Below are 19,455 nucleotides of genomic sequence, written 5' to 3'. Positions count from 1 at the left end.
TTGGAGTAGCATATAAAAATAATAACATCTGCATGACCCTCTTTGCAATAAATATTCATTAATTTCTTATAAACAATATTTTTTTCAAATTTTTTTTTCTCTAATATTGTGATAATAAAATTTGGCACCAAAGATAACCACAAAACAGTATAAATAATAAAATAGTAAAATTTTGTTAAAGAAACATAAAAACTTTTTTCTTTGTACAAATCATTGGCAAAATCTCGCAAAGTTAATGTGAATACAAAATACAAATAATCCCAAATAGGTAAGATGGCGAATGGACATTGACTCCGAAGCCAATAATGCTCAAACACACACACACAATGTGAATACAAATAAAAATATATAAAAAATGGAGGACAACCTCTATATAAATATATGTATATAAGTGAATAAAAATTAAAAAATATATACACAATTTTTAGTGTACTACCTGTTATAAAGATTATAAAATTAAATATAAAATACATATTTATATATTTTAATATTGTACAAAAAAAAGTCTAACAAATTTTTATGCTAATTCAGTATTAGTTTGTTAAGTTTTTTTTTATAAAAAATCTTTTTTGTCAATTTTTATTTATCACATCTGGAGATAATAAATTTTGAAAAAAATTGTTTATGACAAATTGACGAATATTTATTGTAAAAAGTGTCATTTAGATGTTATTATTTTTATATGCTAAAAAAACTCCAAAAAAACCCAAAACTAAAAAAAACATTGAAATTGTTCCATTATTAACGAAGATATTGCAAAGTATTACTACTGCACCACTCTTCATGCAAAAAGTTTTCATTTAAGGTAGCTACGAAAATCATTATTTTTTAAATATTGTATTTCCTGTAGTACTGATGGTCTATCGATAAATTTTTTCTAATCTCCCAGAAAATGTATTAGAAGTCCTCATCTCACTACCCAAGTAGCAATTTTTCGACGCATTGGTTGTCAGTACAAACAAATGCACTGTATATAACGTTGCCCGAGAGCATTTTCAGTTGTTTCGGCCAACGACCCCTAACCCGACTGACATTACGATGTTACAACGTTAAGTAATATCTTTAGTTATATGGGCAACTAAGTTATTACTATTGTGACAACTACATATCACAGTCAAGTTTTTTCAACAATCGCAACTACTTAAAAACGTTATAATGCTAAACTAATTTACGCCCATGGGTTTTCTGGCCGAGTAGGTAGTTGTCTCTCACGACCACAGGGCCTTTACGTATAGTTCTATAGATATGTGACACGTTTACGGCAACTTCAGGAGCAAAAAAAGAATTTACTTTATAACCTTACTTTTTTCTTATTATTTTATATTTTATTTTGCTGGAAATTTTCGATTTATTTAACAACCTGTTTATTTGTTTTTTATTAGCTGGTTTCTCCATTGTCCATTGTTTTATCAGTAGATTTGATAAGCTGTAATCTTTGTATCAGCTTTGCTAGACAGGGTTGCCAGGCCAGTTCTTACTCTTTCATGCAGTACTATATCCGTTGCAAGATAATTTGGCTGAAACTCCGACAAAATATGTACTTTTTGTACATATTTTGTCTGAATTCCATCCGAATTATCTTGCAGCGGATAGTAGTTTTGCTTTCAAAAAATCAATAGAAATCAGTAGAATCTTTTTAGGCCCTGTAAATACAGTAAAATCTGTGTTAACGGTTACTTGTCAAAATCGCCCGATTTCATAATCAACTTAAAGTAAACATTAAGTAAAGTTCACTTTAAAGTTGACATTTACCCATATATGAATTGTGATAAAGGTAGAGGTACCAACTTTACTTAAAATTTAAAAAACTGATTATGAAACCGAGCGTTACAATCATTTTGAAAATTCTCCAAACCAATTATATGAAGATTTCCTTATTTAGATCTGGTATTTACCAGTTTCATTTCTAGACAAGGCAAAAACGGCGGGTTCGAAGGGAAAAATATTCCCATGAAATTTTTTTGCATAATCACATTCGTGAGACATCCCAGAATAAGGTTCAAGAAGTCGCCCAAGTGAAAAGTGGGCCAATTTTTTTTAACAATTTTTTTTTAATCAAATTGCAAGAATCAATATTTTTGGCCCGAGCAATTTTTTCTTTAATTTTTTGGACCATTCTGGACAAAAAAGGTCTCTAATAATTTTTCTCTAGAGTTGATCGTTTTCGACTTATAAGCAATTTAAAATTGAAAAAAACGAAAAATGGCGATTTTCAAGGCTTAATAACTCGGTTAAAAGTTATTATTATGAAAGTCAATATATGACTTAATCAAAGTTTGAAGCCCCCCCTACAAGATCCTGAAGAAATTTTTGTCATTATTTTATTACTAAGCTGTTATTTTTAAGTAATAATAATAAGCGCCATTCACGTGTGCGGGGCTGTAAATGCTGAGTGCGAGAGAGAAGCTATTCCAGCAGTCCTCGCACTCACATTTACAGCAGCGTCAATACGATACAACCACTCATTGTTATTAATTAAAAATAACAGCTTAGTAGTAAATTAATGAAACAGATTTCTTCGGGATCATGTAACGGCGACTTTAAACTTTGATTTAGTCACTTTCTGACTTTCAAAATAATAATTTTTGACCGACTTATTAAGCCTTAAAAATGGCCATTTTCGCGTTTTTCAAATTTTAACTTGCTTCTAACTCGAAAAAGATCAACTTTAGAGAAAAATTATAAGAGACCTTTTTTGTCCAGAATGGTCCAAAAAATCTAAAAAAAAATTAGTCCGGGCCAAAATATTTATTTTTGCAATTTGATTAAAAAAAAATTGTTAAAAAAAATTGGCCCACTTTTCTCGTGGGCGACTTCTTGAACCTTATTCTGGGATGTCTCACGAATATGATTATGCAAAAATATCTCATGGGAATATTTTCCCAACGAACCCGCCGTTTCCGCCTTGTCTATTCTCTGTCCATCTATTAGCATCATCTACGTCCTGAATCTTATTTTCAGTAATGACATTGGGAAATTGTAACAAAATGTCTGAAAATTAATTTAGAAATGGGGTGAATACTATTAAAAAGCAAATTTTATTTTAGTGATAACAAAATATTGAAATATACCAAACATCTAATAAAAAACATTGCCTACTAGAATTTTTTAAATAATATCAAAAATATACCAAAACAGTAGATATCTACTAAATGTGGCAACGCTGTTAAGGAGAATGATGCACTTCATTGCACTGGTCACATGACCTCTGTCACCCAATAAGAGAGTGCGTTCTAAAGTGGTTGGGATAGTCGGTCCAGGCCGTGTTTGGTCGGCGATTGGACTTCTCGGTTGTCTCATCCGTCTATGGTTGGTAATAAGGTATATTTTAAGTAATATTGGTAATGTTGTTTAATGCACTATTTTGGTTTTTTTGGGATGTAAAGAAAATAAAAACACAAAATATAAAAAATGCAGGCATTTTCTAATACCTTTAAAAGCACCATCAATACATTAAATTTATACAAAACATCTTTAACATAAATTCTGGCTTTTATATTAAAATTAGATTTTTTAAATTTACATATTTTTTGTTAAAAAGGTGATAAAAAATGAGCGCGTGTGTTTTTTAAAGGTGGAATATCCATATTTGACGGTAATCTGAGATGCGTTTATAAATTTCACATCAGGTAATTTTGTTTAAGTCCTTATTTATGTAATTATATAAATTTAAATACCTGATATGATGTCAAAATAGTTTACTTTTTATATAGGTAAAAAAACATAACCAGTCCGACTCTTTGAGCAACCATTGCACGCAGGCACTTTTTATAGTCGCTTCAGTTGTCTTATGCAACGCTTAAGGTTGCCTAGGCAACGTCAAGACAACTCAAAAATCGTCCACCAAATTAGTGCAAAATTGGGTCGTTTTCTAGGCAATAACAACGTTGTAACAAAACGTTGCCACGCGGTAGACAACGTTGTCGCGTCGACAAATTGCTACTTGGGTAATTAATGATTCTTTTGAGAAAGGTAAATTTCCAGAGTGCCTAAAGACAGCCATCATTATTCCTCTTCATAAGGGTGGTGAAATATCTAATACTTTCAATTATAGACCTATTGCACTACTACCGGTACTCTCCAAAATTATTGAGAGACTCATAAAAGCCCGACTTATATCCTTTCTCGTTGAAAACAAAATCAGTTCGGCTTTTTAAATAATAAATGCACCACCGATGCCATGTTTTCTACTACTACTATTACTACATGAGGTTTATCGACCACTGAACAATAATCTTCACACTTCCACCACTTTTTGTGACTATGCCAAAGCTTTTGATTGTGAAAATCACATTTTTTATAAAAAAACTAAATTTCTACGGAATTCGAGGTATTTCTTTGGATTGATTCCAATCATACTTGGATGATAGGAAACAACTGGTTAGAGCAAATGATACAGACTCTAGTCTCAAAAACATTGTATATGGTGCACTTCAAGGTTCAGTATTGGGTCCTCTACTTTTCCTTATCTTTATTAATGACATCACTAGTTTAAAAATCGATGGAAAAATCTTTCTTTTTGCTGATGATACCAGTATCACTTGGAGCAACTCAAATATTGCAACTCTTCATGCTACTATAACTTCTGATCTACTTACAATAAAAACCTGGTCTGACTCTAATTTACTCTTTAACGTAGATAAAACAATAGCATTATCATATAAAGGAGCTCTTCAACCCCTACCTCTTAATAACAGCCAGGGCCGCCGAGAGGGATGAGCGGGCCCCGGTAAGATATGAAAAGCGGGCCCCGGCTAAAAGTGAAGAGCGAAACAAATTGTTTAATTTTTATAGAAATGTGATAGGTACCTAATAAAATTATAGAAATGTGATAAAATAATAATAGTGATTATTTCATTCATAGGAGATTCCGACCAATAGAAAGCTACAGAAATAAGAATTAAACTGACAATTTTTTATAATATCCCGTCGTCAAGTATATTACGTCAGATGCCCTTCGTTGCTACGAAAAAATACATTCAGTGACATTAATGACAATTAATCTTTTAAAAATTATAAAAGTGATGACTTTCAACCATCAAATATTTATAACAACTGTGTGTTTAATAATACTAATTTGTATTTACATAAATAAATTACAATAAAATTTTGGTTTTGAACAGTTTTATTCATGAAATAATCGCAACAAATTGCACTCGATCTCTAAAATTATTATCGAATTTTTGCCCTCGTGACACTTTGACCTAAATTCACTCCCCTTCGGGTCGTGAAATTAAAACTGTCACTCGGGAAAAATTCGATAATTTTAGAGCTCTTGTGCAATTACTACTGAAAATTTTTATTATACAGGTGACTTTGAATTTTCTGATTGGCAAAGATGTCTATAACTTTCGAAAAGTCACATGATTTTATTAAGTCATTCTCAATGCACGAAGTTGCTGAACCAATTAACCGATCCTGTTTCATTGTATATCTCATAGTATTCTTTATGCGAGAAAGACAACTAAAGGGCCTTTCCTCTTCAGAGACTGTCACCGGTAATGTGCAAAATATTCTTAATGGGGCAGGCTCAATATCTTGGTCCAATGCTAGTTATATGCACTAATTTTTTTCGAATCCTGAGAAAACTAATAAGTATTTTTGAAAAATTTAAACGCAGAATGAAAGATTACGTTCTTACTGAGGGTTGAAAGTCCCTGAAAGCTTCTACAATGTTTATTTGAATAAGTTACAGGAATGAAAAAAAAAAGAGAGAATTTATTGTGATTTTTAATTTCAAATATTTCATTCAAAAGAAACTTTTGTTTATTCTAAGGGATTTTCAGCCCTCGGTAATAACATGCAATATTTCATTCTGCGTTTAATTTTTTCAAAAATATTTATTAGTTTTCTCAGGATTCAAAAAAAATTAATACATTTAAATTGAATTGGACCAAGATTTTGCACCTACCCTCTTAACGCAATAACGACCTTAGGAAATAATGATTCCAATTTGAGATGTTTAATTTTATTAAGTAAATCTATTGAAGAAAGTTGAGATTCACCAATATTGTCCTTTTATAACGCTCTCAAATGTAAAATTTTATCTATCAATTCTTCATTGATGTCTTATTTATAAAACTCGCGCAATATACACTGCGCGTCATAGAAAACGGGCACCCTAAAAAATGGGTAAGATTTAATGTCGCGTATCTCCTTAGCCTGTTGTCCGATTTAAGTGATCTTTTGAATATGTTATAGCCATATTATTTGTCGATATCCCTGTAGTAATAATTTTGCTAAACAGGTAAATTGCCATTGTATACCGGGTGTACGAATCAAACTTTGTTTTTTTCTCAAAGTTCGCAACACCCTGTGGAATATTCTAGCCTTTATAAAATACTGAAATTAAATCCCGACTATAGCCTCAGGTTTTCTAAACATTCTGTTTTTTGATTCATTCTCTTATGTTGAATAATACAAAAGTTATGTACTTTAACAACTAGTCATGTTTTTGATCAGTATAGGTTGTTTGTAAATAAGTGCGACAAACTTTAAGGGGCAATTCTGCATGAAAAAATAATGACCGTTTGCTTTATAAACTTATGTCCGCAAATGCTTCGTTTACGAGATACGGGATGTTGAATTTTTTTACAAACTGACGATTTATTTTATTGCCCTAAAACCGGTTGAGATATTCAAATGAAATTTGGTAGGCTCTAAGAGATAGTTATTGCGAATTTTTTGACTTGCAATCAAGAATTTTATATTCACTATTGGCGTGCATACGGGTAATATGACCGATCATATTTACCCGTATGCACGCCAATGGTGAATATAAAATTCTTAATTGCATGTCAAAAAATGTGCAATAACTACGTCTTAAAACCCACCAAATTTCATTTTCATATCTCAACCGGTTTTAAAGCAATAAATAAATCGCCAGTTTGTAAGAAAAAATTCAACATCCCGTATCTCGCAAACGAAGTATTTGCGAACATACGATTATAAAGCAAACTGTCATTATTTTTTAATGCAGAATTACCCCTTAAAGTTTGTCGCATTTGTTTAGAAACACTCTGTACTGAAAAAGAACATGGCTAGTTGTTAAAGTACCTAACTTTTGTATTATCCAACATAAGCGAATGAATCAAAAAACAGAATGTTGAGAAAAACCTGAGGCTATAGTTGGGTTTTAATTTGAGTATTTTATAAATGCTAGGATATTCCACAGGGTGTTGCGAACTTTGAGAAAAAAACACAGTTTGATTCGTACACCCGGTATACAATGAAAATTTACCTGTTTAGCAAAAATATTATTACAAGGATATTGACAAAGAATAATGATATAAGATATTCAAAAAATTACTTAAATCGGACAACAGGTTTAGGAGATACGCAACCTCAAAAATTACCCATTTTTTAGGGTGCCCGTTTTCTATGACGCGCAGTGTAATATCTATCAAATTTTTTCTTAATATTGTCGTCATTTTCACATCGGAATGTCCATAAAATGTTAAATAGCGAATGAGTTTCATTTGTCGCAGTTAATCTTCTGGCTAAATTGCTTATTATGTTATGCAATCTATGATAATATTAAATATTTCACATTGAAATATTTCGTCGGGCTCACAATTATTATCAGTGGTGTCATTATTACTAGGCCCAGGCAAATAATAAAAAAAATCACAAGCTTCTTGCGCCTTTTTAAAATAAAACAATCAAATATATTTCAAAATAGAAGTAAAGGTCATATTAAATAGCCGAGTATTAATTAAACGCGTTATGCATATCGACTCGTCCAACGAAGATTGTACTAACTCAATTTTTGGCGTTTTTGAGTTACACCCCTGAAAAATTAGGGACATCTTGGATATTAGCGCACCCTAATATGTCTGTGTAGATATTGGCATTGGATCCGACCGTCACATGTAACACTATTTCCGTATCCTCTATTTTTTCATACTATCACGTTTCAATTTTTTGTGATATTATATTTGTGTGTGAAATGTATCATTTTTGTGTATTTTAGGTATGTTCTAATATGTTATGTATATATAGGTTTTTATTTGATTATTTTAAATCATTGTGACGTTTAACTTGCTAGAAACCTTGTAATATTGTGTAATGTGTTAAAAGTAAGTAGTTTTCAAACACCAATTAAGTAAAGTTTATTATGTTGTTGTTTTCACCAATTTTGAAAAAATGTGAAATTTCTCATTTTTAGTACCATCCTTGGATTATAAACTTTCATTTGACACCTCATTTGTCATTCTACCTAGTATAGTGATGGAGGAGTTATATTCGCGGTGAGACAGACAGACAGACAGACAGATGGACAGACAACCTAGGTCTAATTTCTCACCTTTAGTACTATCCTTGGATTATAAGCTTTCATTTGACATCTCATTTGTCATTCTATTCTACCTGCTATAGTGACGGAGGAGTTATATTCGCGGTCAGACAGACAGACGGACAGAGAACCTAGGTCTAATTTCTCACCTTTAGTACTATCCTTGGATTATAAGCTTTAATTTGACACCTCACTTGTCATTATACCTAGTATAATGACGGAGAAGTAAACGTTATTATTCTATTATTCTTGTAGGTACATTTAACATTGATTGAAATTATGAAAGAAATATATAGAAAACAGCATGGCAACACTGTGACGCACAAACATAAAAATTCAGCCACATTCAGCTGCGCGTTACATAGGGTGCTTTAATATCCAAGATGTCCAAAATTAGATAACCGTGATGCCTTTCAACGAACAAAGTTCTAAGTTAATTTGTTCACGTTTAGGCAACCAATTTTGCACTTCGATATTGTACTAACTTGTGTATCTATACATTATAAAACGAAAACTATCCTATCTCGAAAGTTAGTATAGTCTTCCTCGGCATTCCGAACGGAAGCGTCGTTGTCTCGTGAGTTAGTACCTATAGTTTTCGCATTTTAAATTTAAGTATAAAGTACGCCTACATGAACAACATTTTTTACGTTATAAAAGTGGTACAGCCTATAAATTTCTATTAAAAATAATACATGTGAATAGAAGGTGCATTTTATAAGTATAAATAAGTATCCAGGATGTACTATCCAGGATTTTCCCGATTTTTTCCAGCGAATACTGTACTAACTCATTCAAAAACCATATAAATAAAAAAATTGACATGTTCAAACGCACAAGTGGAACAATACGGTAAACACAATGGATAAATATAAAAACAATTTAGTAAATAAGAACCCCTGATTTTTTGCATCAATCAAAACTTTATCTTGCTTTATTCGAAAACTTAAAAAAATGAGTTAGTACAGTCTTCGCTGAATGAGTCGATATAAAGTGAACAGCAAAAACAAACGGAAAAAATTACGTCTTTGTTCTGGTCGACATCGGGCCCCTTACATCGCCGGGCCCCGGTAAAATGTACCGGCTGTACTCCCCTCTCTGCGGGCCTGATAACAGCCAGATCAGTACCGTTGATTCTGTAAAATTTCTTGTGATATTTTAGACAGCAAGCATAAATGGTCCCTGCATATCTATTTGCTAAGGAAGAAACTACCTTCAGCTTGCTATGCTATAATATCTGTTTTGAATGAACTCAATTTAGCATCTTCCAAAATAACATATTTTTCTTTATTCGAGTCATATCCTCGTTATGGTCTTCTTTTTGGGGTTCTTTTGATGTCATTTTCAAATTACAAAAAAGAGCAATAAGATATCTGTTTGGCCTCAGAAGAACAACACATTGCAGAAGTTACTTCACAGATCACGGAATTTTAACCCTTACATCTTTGTATATTTTAGAAACTGTTTGCTTAATTCGTAAACATCTACATGTCTTTCCACCAAGACCTAATCATGACTACTCACGAGAAATTCTACCTTTGACGACTATTTACCGACTCCGTCCTCTGAGTTAGTAAAGAAATCTATATTATATTCCTCAAAAAAACTTTACAACCATCTCCCGCTACAACTTAAAACTGCAGCATCTTTCCCCAAATTCCGTAAGCTGACAAAAGCCTATCTATCTGAAAGACCATATTATTCAGTAGAAGATTTTCTTAATCAATAACTAAGAAATTACAGTACTCTTTGCACAAGTAGTATTTTTATTATCTTTTTAATCTATATTTGGGTGTCATATGCAGCAGCTTAACTTTTATACATATTAATTACTAGGTCGGTAGACTATGCAATTTGCAATTTATTTCAATTTTGCAATTGATTTTTCTCTTTAACTTCATTATTATTATTATTTTAAATATATTGACGATTTATGTAATTCTAGTAAGTTGAATTATGATTGTTTTGTTTAATTACAATGTTTAAAGTGTACAATTCTTCATGACAATAAAGCATATTTCTATTATATTCTATTCTATTCTAAAATTTTAACTCTATGTATAAATGACATTGTTGAGTAGTAGGGTTGATAGATGTACTCACGCACTTTAAAAAGTCAATATTAATAAATATATAAATTGTGAATTTTTAAATGGATCTGAATTAAATGGCAAAAAATGGATCTAATTTTTTTTATTTATTGTAAGTGAGTCATAAACTATCAGAAACACGGATAACGAAAAATAATTTCAAATTTTTTAATGCCGGCGATGTTATTAAAAAAATAAGTTTTAAACAAATTACACCAATTTTCAAACACCATTTTGGAGGGGTGTTTATTTGAAATTTTGATTTGTCAATACATTAGTCGAAAATATACATAAAAGCTAAAGAAAATGAGATTTTAAAAACTTGTATACTCTATCGGCAACAACCTCGTTTTTGCAATTGAGAAAATGGTAATTTTATATAAACAAATTAAATATCTCATAAACTACTTAATATTTATCAACCAATTTTTTTTTTCAGTTTACACTGCAACCATATCGCCAATTTTTCTGCAAAACAAAATGTTTTATTTACGTGCTTATTTATAACGCAAATAATATATTTTTGGAAATTGTTTTTCAATTTTGATTTACAATTATTGACATAAATTAAAGGTTAAATTTAATTTAGTAAGTCTTATATAAAAGATCGTTTCGTCAGCTTTGCAGCGAAAAATTGTAAAAACCTTAATAAAAACATGAATTAACGCAGTAGTTAAAAAAGTAAATTTTGTGCGAAAATTTCCCATTTTTAATTATTTAAACAATAATCCGCTCATTTATAAATCATACACTTTCTTGAAAATATCTTTCGTTTGGACCTAAGCTTTGATAAAAAATTTATTCCAACCTGTACGGAATTACATTTTGATTTTATTTTATTTTATTGGGCTATGAATCGATCCGGTAATATTCAACTCAAACTAGTAAGAGTTGATTCTCTTTTTCCCGCGATCTACTTTCACTAACAAGGGTTAGTAAGAGTCTGCGTCAACTAGTAAAAGTTAAAATAAATGTTTTAAATCAACTTTTATTGTTCGTTTTAGTTTGAGTTGACTCGAACTAGGAATAGTCAACTCTAACTAAGAATCAACTTAAACTGTTACACATATTATATGTTATGGTTGTTATAAGACAAGTACCTGTATATAAAATAAATATACGCTTACGAGGCTGGATAAATAACTAGAATTTTAACAGATAATTTATAATTTGGTACATTGAAAGAGTATTATACCTATACCATTTTCTGGATAATTGATCAAATTTGACACGACAAAGAGATACTGGCTTGTATGATTGTATTATGTAGATCTGATAAATTTTAATACAACGACTACACTAAATGATATACATAATGGTATTGTCAGCGGCCTACAAATACGGAAGACAACTTGAAACCACTATTTATTCTCAATAGTTTGACAAGGAATGTCAAGAAGCAACAGATAAAAACATAACATACATAAAGATAAATCAAGCAGGATGCACACGAAGATGAAAAGAGGAATACGGGACCCTAAGAAAAGAAGAAAAAAATTACAACATATAGCATAGAAGAGCTAACAAATTAAAACTAAACTCAAAAGTTCTACAGAAATTTAGACATTATTAAGTTTTGAGCCAAGAATAGAGAGTTGTAACGATGAAAGGGGAAATATTCTAAATGATGATGTGGCCTCAATCTTCAACAGATGGGTTCAATTTTTCGACTCAAAAATTTCGTTGATACTATATCGAAGAAGATATCACCCTTCTTCTGCTTCGTCTTGATATGCCTATTCGTGACGAATGTTGGCAGTCATCATGGCAATATTTGTCTTATCTGCAGCTGCGCGGAAAAGCTGCACATATATTGTGATGAACCAGGTTCTGAGGCTCTTCTTCTTCCTGGACCTCACTTTCTAAATATTATTCATTGTAGAATGTCTTGAAGTAGAAGATGTCTTCCGTACAGAAGTGTATTAGAAGATGAAGTAGCAGGCATAAAAATAAATGGTCTACCCATACATGAAATTAGATACGCCGATGACACAATACTAATAGCACAAACCATTACAGATCTACAAAGAATTTTAGATAAGGTTGTTGCAACGAGTGAAGAATTTGGTCTCTCACTAAACATAAAGAAAACTAAATTCATGGTTATATCAAAGAAAAATATTAGAAACATCAATCTACACGTAAATAATAAGACGATAGAACGAGTTCAGAATTATAACTATTTAGGGACAAACATTAGTGAAACAAACGATTATACCAAAGAAATCCGAATTAGAATAGAAAAGGCTAGAATTGCATTCACTAATATGAAACAAATATTATGTAGTAGAGACCTCAGCCTAAATCTTAGAAAGCGAGTACTAAAATATTATGTATTTTCTGTTCTTTTGTATGGTGTGGAGACATGGACACTCAATAAAGAATGCCTCAATAGATTGGAAGCATTTGAGATGTGGACGTATCGAAGAAGGCTCAGAATTTCCTGGACAGACAGAATAACCAATGAGGAAGTGCTAAGGAGAATACAGAACAGCAGAGAGATACTGGATTCCATCAAAATAAGAAAACTTCAATACTTGGGTCATATAACACGCAGTGATAGATATAAACTCCTAAAATTAATTATGCAGGGAAAGATTCAAGGAAGGCGCAGCATAGGAAATGTCCTGGCTGAGAAATCTCAGAGAATGGTTTGGATGCAGCTCAACTGAACTCTTTCGGGCTGTAGTGTCAAAAGTGAGAATAGGAATGATGATTGTCAATCTTCGTCGCGGAGATGGTACGTAAAAAAGAAGAATGTGTTGTAGGAGAGCATATTATATGGATTAATTTCGCAAAATGTATCCAAAATACTCCAACTTTCGAGATTTGATGGTGGTCAGTACCCCTCGATTCTTCTTCACTTTTCTAAGGACTTCCTTATTTGTGAGTCGGCAGTCCACGGGATTTTAAGAATTCTATGATATAAGCACATCTCAAATGCTTCGAATTTTCTGCACATATCTTAGTTCAAGGTCCACGGCTCAATACAATAAAAAAAGATGTCGAGTACGTAGGACGTAGCATCGCAGCATTCTTACTGTTATACCAAGAGAGAGATTATGGCTCTTGAAAACCATCGAACTAACAAACCATCGAAAACGTCTACTTCCATAATCGAATACAGAAAAAGATAAATGGAAAACTAACACAGTGTGTACCAGTACAAAGCGGAGTAAGACAAAGTGACTCGTTAAACCCTTTATTCTTCTTGATGTACCTATCCGTGACGAATGTTGGCGATCATCATGGCAATCTCTAACGTATCTGCCGCAGTGCGGAAAAGCTGCGCAGATGTTGTGTTGAGCCAGGTTCTAAGATTTTTCAACCAGAATGTTCTTTTTCTTCCTGGACCCCGCTTTGCAAATATTTTTCCTTGCAAGATGGCTTGTAGAAGGGCATATCTGGACCCTAACAGCACATGATATCTTATGGACGTCTTTTTTATGCCTTTATTATGCCTGAACGCCTGACGATCTAATAAAGACCTTTTATGGATGTCTTTCAAAAGACATCTAATGGACGTCCCTGCAAGACGTCCATGAGACGTCTTTATTACGCCGTAATATGGAGTTGTAAGACCGATAAATAATTACCGATAAATTAGCAAACATTTTGGGGTTCTTGATTTCCAACCAATATTGTGATTTTACACAGTTTTTGGGCTAAAAATGTTGTATCATCACGATTTTTGAACATAATATATGACGTTATCTGTCGGGGTAAGAGTAGTTTAACTGTAAATTAAAATTGATAATCCATCGAGACGAACCGAAAATGCTATAATTAAAAAATATAAAAAAATAAAGTTATAAGTTAAAGGAGCTAAAAAATTTTTGCTATGGATGAACTTTTACCCATATCCACTTACAGAACCAATTATAAGAAAAAGAAGAAGAGCGATGTATGAAAAAGAAGTGATATTTAGGTTAGGAATTAGGATATCAATTTTTTGTCTTGTTTTGTTTTCTCTTTTGTGTTTTTGTAGACGTTTGATTTTGCCTCGCATTTCATCATTTATTCCCCTATTTTTGCTTAGAAAACGCTGCCAAATGATACTGCCATTAGATTAGTGCCATTGATATAGTGGAACTCAAATCTGTAAGTACACTTTCATTTTAATCAAGTGCAATAATGAAACGAAATATTTATCACAAACATTACATGCGTGCCAAAAGAATGGACAAAAATCGATCCTTTCCAAGTAGTGAAAGTTTTGGTAATATTAATAATCAACAATTTAATATTAATCATTGAATTCCTGGGTGCAGTAAGGATCAAGTAATATTTTTAGGAGATACATATTCCGTATCCGACACTGAAATTGTTAATGGTGACCATTGTGGTGTGTCAACGGTATCAAACGTTTGTGGGGATAAAAGTGATCAATCGTTTAATATTAAATTGGCTGAATGGTGCATAACACACAATATAAAAAATTCAGCTACAACTGACTTTCCAAAACTTTTACGAGAATTTAAAAGTGAACCATTACCATTGGACGCTTGAACTTTATTACATACTGTTCGAAGTATTGAGTTAAAAACTAAGTCTAAATAACTTGTCAAAGTAGATTATTAAACAAAAATATATAAAATGCATTATGAAGCAAGTTTGCATTTAGGACGACAAGAAATGCATTGTACAATTTTACTTAGTTTTGTTTTTTATAAAATGTTTATGTATAGTATGTAAAATGAAAGACTACCTATGAACAAACATATAAAACACGCTGTATTTTTCTGTCACACTCACAAATAAAGCTGTTCACCTATCGCCGCTATCAGCTGTCGCTATTTAGCTTAATTACTCAGGTATATTTACACTAATTTTTCACCGTTGACGTTTATGTATTAATCACTCACTAAATTCAGTCAAAAGAGAAATTTTTATCACTACACTTATAGAGTCTGCTACGTTTAAATCCTGTTCGATTTTTTTTTAAATATTTTGTGTTGTAAATCGCAAAAATCGTGATTATTACAGACAGAATCTATAACACATTCTTACTCTTCTATACCAACGTTGCCACCTTATAATTGTAATAACACCTTATAATTGTAATTATTATATAAACTGTTCTTATAATAATACTGGTACTAGTTCATTATTTTCTGGAACAGAAAATATGTGTTTTATTTGTTCGTTCATGGGCAATCTTTCATTTTACATACTATGTAGCGGTTTTAAGTGTTTCAATATTCATGTGAATATTTAATCAAATTTGTTGTAGAACACTGAAGTATCTAAATTGGGAGGAGCCACGGTGTACGATTTTGTAAGGAGGGCAATGGTATTGATATTAACAAATGAATTTGCCAACGAATATAGCAGGCTAGGTAGGAAGGGTAAAAAGCCTTTTAACACCACAAATATTGCCAAAATGATAATAAGTAAGTAATTTAAAAAAATATTTGAAATAACTGTAGTACTTATAAGCACTATTCATTGTATTTTGATATGAATTTTTTTACTTGTAGGATCTGCTGAAGTTGCAGGTTTAACAAAAAGTCAAAAGGAAACTGAGATTTCTCTTCAAACATGGCTACGGAGGGCGTCAGATCAACGCAACAGTGGAAAAATTATGAAAAAATTTTAAAATAAATAAAAAATACCCACTTAGTTTTCATCTGACTAATATGTAATTCCTTAAATTCCTTGAAGGACTCAATTGCTCATTATTAAATATACAAGAGCACATATTTGAAGGAAATTAGTTCGCCTTAAAAAAATCAATTTAATTGGCTGTTTTGAGGATAAATTTTCCAGGGTAGGATTGTATAAAAACGTTCATATAAGGTTATAAAAAGACGTCCATAAGACGCTGTAAAAAGATGTCCATAGGACGTTACCTCTTACAACATGAGACGTCCATAAGACGTCTTACGGATATGTTTTAGGCGTAAATGGACATCCATAAGACGTATGTAATGCCGAAATCAGACGTCCCATTGACGTCTTTAAGACGTCTTTGTGCTGTTTGAGGATTCGTTTCGCATAATGTGTCCAAGGTACTGTAACTTTTCTGGAGGACCTCCTCATTTGTGACTCAGTCGGTAAACGGGATTTTAAGTATTCTCCGATATAGTCACATCTCAAATTCATCCAACTTTCTGCACATACCTTCGTTCAAGGTGCACGATCCCACAACATAAAAAAGAATAGAAAAGATATAGCATCGCAGCATTCTTTCTTTTATACCAAGAGAGAGGTTTTAGCTCTTAAAAAACCCCCATCCGGTTGAAGGTGGATCTGGCTTTTCCGATGCGCGCTCTTATCTCTCGATTGTTGGTCCATTTTAATTTGTTATGGTGCCGAGGTAGTTTTAGTGCCTCACTCTTTCTACAGGGCATTGGTTGACGTAGAGTTTACCTTCTGTTAACTTTTTCTTGCTAATAATCATAAGCTTTGTTTTCTTTAAGTTTATATTGAGTCCATATTGTTGACTGAGATACGTGATTTTGTCCATAAGGACTTTTAGGTTTTCTAGGTGGTCCGCAAATACTCTGGTGTCATCTGCGTATCTGATGTTGTTTAGCCGGTACCCATTTGATAGAATACCTTTTTCAGTTTCGTGCAAAGCTTCGAAAAATATTCTTTCAGAGTATAGATTGAAGATTAGAGGAGACAAAATACAGCCTTGCCTCACTTTACGCATGATCTTCACATATTCAGTGTGTTCACCTTCAACTCGTTAAGCCGCCCACTGTTCTTTAATATAATAATGGACGAAATAATACTAGCAGTACGTAAAGGTCATAGATATAGAATGGGGAACAAATAAATCCAAATATTATATTATGCAGACGACGCCGCATTTATCGCCGAGACGGAAGACGATCGCTAAAGATTAACACACATATCTTCAATACAACAGCCAAGAAATACAATATTATAATATCAGCAGAAAAAACCTAATGTATGACAACATCTAAATACCCACTACGATGTAAAATCTAAACTGATGGGAAAATAATAAAGCAGGAAGCAAGGGGTAATCTGGGAATAGATATAACTAGTTACGGAGATGTGGAAGAAGAAGTACGACAACAACGCAAATAAAGCGGCGGATCTCTTAATTACAAAATCTGGAAGAACAAACACCTAAGACAAGACATAAAAGCAAGAATCAATGAAGCACCAATTACACCTATACGCTATGAGCTCGTAGGTAGAGGGGATAATTAAAAATTCGCGAGCGCCAGTAGTAACAAGTCTGTAAGCTTTACTGGAAATTTGAGATAAATTCCAAAGTGATTCATTTAAAACATTGAAATTAAAAACATTAATAGGAAATAATATTAGTTCGTCAAAGCTGTGGTGTATATTTTACCTTAAATATACTTACGTTTTAAATACTGAATTTAAGTTTTTGTAATATTTTTGTATATAAAATCTTTAAAAAATCGATTAAAATTTAATTACGTTTTTGCGTTCTAAATATTAAGCGATAACAATTAAATAATAAATTTAAAAATTACCGGTGAAAGTTGCATTAGTAATCCGCTAGGAGCGACACCATCGAAGCTCAGAGCGTATATCGACATACACGGCGGAAACAAGACCTGATACATCTGAAACGAGACGACTACTAGAAACAACAGAGATAAAAATACTTCGACGAATATCAGGAAAAAGTCTGTTGGATAGGGAGAGAAGCAAAAACATAAGAAGATCATGTAATGTAGAAGACATAAATGGATGGGTGACAAAACGGAAACAGGAGTGGAACTAACACAGAATTTAAACAATTTAGGAGGCTAATATTGATTACGAAACAGTAATTAAAGCCTACATACAAGAAAGAAGAAAAAAAAGTACAAATAAAGAGAAATTACACATGGGGTATGCGAATGATACAGTGGAATTACACTAGCTGTAATATAGCTCATAGCACAAAGAAATGAGTAGGAAATATGAACTCTCACAACACAAAAAGACAACCCCAACCCATAGGTCCATCAGCAAATAAATTGTCTACCTGACCATTATGCAAAGTAAATATTATAAAGTTAAAAGAGGCGGAAAACTAAAAATTTGGATTATGAAGATATAAATATAAAGCAAAACAGTGATGAATTAGTCCGCAAGGGCATCTAAAATTTCATTTACGACTTATCGTTCACCTTGACAATAATCTTGAGAGTACTTCTGTGGAAGCACTGAACTGAAATAAAATCCTTTTTACCCTTTTCGGACCATTGTCCTCTGATGCCTTACAAAATGTAGATATAAAGCAAAACAGAGTGATCAATAATTAGTCGACAAGGGAATCTAAAATTTCATTCACGACTTTTCGTTCACCGTGACAATAATCTTCAGAGCACCTCTGTGGGAGCACTAAACTAAAATCAAATCCTTTTCATCTTTCGGGGTAATTATAAAAATAATTACCAAAGATGCATCTAGCAGCGTCTATGAATGTAAAGATAAAAGAGGCGGAAAACTAAAAATTTGGATTATTATTGTCCTCTGATGCCTTTTAAGACGTAAATTTAAAGCAAAACAGAGTAATTAATTAGTCGACAAGAGAACCTAAAATGGCATTCACGACTTGTCGTTCACCGTGACAATAACCTTTATCGAATTAGTCCCTTTATACCCACAAAAGTGGATAAAGCTAAATTAATGCTATAATTTCAAGTGAAAACAAAATTTTGTAATATTATGAACAAAATTTAAGAAACAATAACTACCGTTGCTAATCCCTTCTGAGCTCTGGGGCAAATCCTGGTATACCGTTGCGTCGCCATATTCCTCTTCTTTTTGCAAACCAAGAAAAACTTCTTCCAAAGTAGTCATTGAAACGCCATAACTGGAAATACCTAAAACAATTTTTTATATTGATTAAAATAAATATTGCAAAAAACTAAAACATAAATAAATTGATGAAAATTCTATGCAGAATTTGGATAAACTATGGGACCAAGTAAATAACTTTTTAAATACCACCGAAAATTATTTATTTTAAAGAATCACCATGTATTTTTGCATATTTTAAAATAAATTTTTATTCCTAATTATTCATGTAAGACCAATTTGATAGAAAAAATTTGTTAACGTGTGGGTAAA

At 32.1% G+C, this 19,455-nt stretch overlaps 1 protein-coding gene across 3 annotated transcripts in view; it reads right to left on the bottom strand.

Annotated features, from left to right (window-relative positions):
- Positions 1-19,455, bottom strand: part of LOC126881333 (cholesterol transporter ABCA5-like) — a 230,361-nt gene that overhangs the window by 53,910 nt on the left and 156,996 nt on the right. For all 3 annotated transcript variants that reach the window (XM_050645556.1, XM_050645555.1, XM_050645558.1), the window contains one exon: positions 19,080-19,208. In XM_050645556.1, coding sequence (XP_050501513.1) covers positions 19,080-19,208 — 129 coding nt within the window. The remainder of the gene's footprint in view (positions 1-19,079; positions 19,209-19,455) is intronic.

This window comes from Diabrotica virgifera, chromosome 3 (genome assembly GCF_917563875.1).
Source record: "Diabrotica virgifera virgifera chromosome 3, PGI_DIABVI_V3a".
NCBI lineage: Eukaryota > Metazoa > Arthropoda > Insecta > Coleoptera > Chrysomelidae > Diabrotica > Diabrotica virgifera.
Note: the sequence above shows the minus strand (reverse complement) of the source record. Positions and strands in the feature narration are given on the sequence as shown.